Source organism: Poecilia formosa, unplaced genomic scaffold, assembly GCF_000485575.1.
Source record: "Poecilia formosa unplaced genomic scaffold, Poecilia_formosa-5.1.2 Scaffold112, whole genome shotgun sequence".
NCBI classification, from domain to species: domain Eukaryota; kingdom Metazoa; phylum Chordata; class Actinopteri; order Cyprinodontiformes; family Poeciliidae; genus Poecilia; species Poecilia formosa.
The window spans coordinates 1,336,788-1,338,339 of NW_006800051.1; the positions used below are offsets into that span (position 1 = coordinate 1,336,788).

General features: G+C 35.3%; 1 protein-coding gene across 1 annotated transcript in view; it reads left to right on the forward strand.

Moving 5' to 3' along the window:
* LOC103143471 (nucleolin 2-like) overlaps positions 1–1,552 on the forward strand; it is an 11,000-nt gene that overhangs the window by 4,157 nt on the left and 5,291 nt on the right. Inside the window, exons 6-7 of the mRNA XM_016675315.1 lie at positions 54–184; positions 497–506. Coding sequence (XP_016530801.1) covers positions 54–184; positions 497–506 — 141 coding nt within the window. The remainder of the gene's footprint in view (positions 1–53; positions 185–496; positions 507–1,552) is intronic.

A 1,552-nucleotide genomic window follows, 5' to 3' on the forward strand; every position in this document is an offset into this window, starting at 1 on the left:
TCTGCAGCTCAGCTCCCTCAGGCTGCTGTGAATATTTATTTTTCTTTTGTTTCCTCAGATTCAAATGCAGATGATGACTCTGACTACGAGCCTCAGGTGAAAACATCTAAACCTTCACCCAGAGCAGGGAAGAAGAAGAAAACCCCAGGAAGGAAGAAGAAACCAGCGGGCAGGAAGAAGAAAGGTGGGATTACTTTCTATCTTCTTCTATTGCTGCTGCTTCCCATGTTAGCAGCTGTCTGGAACGTTTTCTCTGCAGCATAATCCTCCTTTATTAGTTTATTTTTACATTTTAATTTTTTTTATTTACTTATTGACATTCATATTGATGTATCTGGTTTGGTTCAATTATTTTCTTGCACTCAGTAAATTTATTTCATGTTTTTATTTTAAACATGTTTGAATACAACAGTAGCTTTCATGAATAAACTGTATTATTTTGCAAAAAATGTAGAACTTTTAATACATGTAAGCTATTTTTGCTCACTGAATGCATTTTCTATGAAAATCTTCCATTTAGCAGAGCTAACATATCACACATTACAGGCTTTGTCATTTTTCCTCAGGGACACTAGGGCAGTTTTAAAACACAATCTGGAACGTTTAAACATAAACATGCAGATCTAACTACATTAGATCTGACTCTATTAACCTAAAATGTGGCAGAACCAACCCAAAATACTAGACTAGATGCTAGCTGCTAAGCTAGCGGGAAAGCTAACATGTTACAACAGTTCACTCCCAAAACGTGGTTTACATAGGACTAGTTAGTGTTGTAAGAAATTTTGCATGATTAAATCTTCATGGGAATCATATATGCTTGACGGACGTTATCAACCCTTAATCAAAGAAGAATATGACGAACTGTTTACGTCTTGTTTACTTCTTCATGTTTCCCAAACAGCCGACTTACGAGAAGCACTGCCACCCTGTGGTCTAACTAGGTATTACACGTCCATTCAATACTTTCAACTGAATTTTTATTGTTATATTATCAAAAAAACAAAACAATGTTATTAAATGTTGAATTCATGTTAAAGTACATTCAAATACATAGCTTAGAAATAAAATAAATATACATAAAATATCTGATTAATCAGAAATCTCATAAAGACCTTTTCTTTGGACTATTACATCTTTACTTTATCACTGAGAATACCTCACACAAGAACAGTGCAATTAACAGTGTGCTAATGTGTTTACATAATTCTTTTTAATCATTAAAAGTTCCTTCAATTTGATTTTGTATTTAGTTTTTGTCATAAAACTTTAAAATCTTGGCTTCACCTTTCTTCTATGAAGACATTATGGGTTCTGTTTGTGTTTAGTGCTGAGTTTTCTATCTTCAAATCATTTCTCGTAGCTTCAGATGATTCCTCAGATGACGAGTCGCTACAAGAGAAGAAGAAACCAGCAGCAAAAGACAAAACGGATTCTTCTCCTCCCAAATCTGACGCCTCAGAGGACAGGAAGTCGGCTGACGACTCCGATAACGAGCCTCAGGTGAAAACATCCAGACCTTCAGCCAGATCAGCGAAGAAGAAACCAGCAG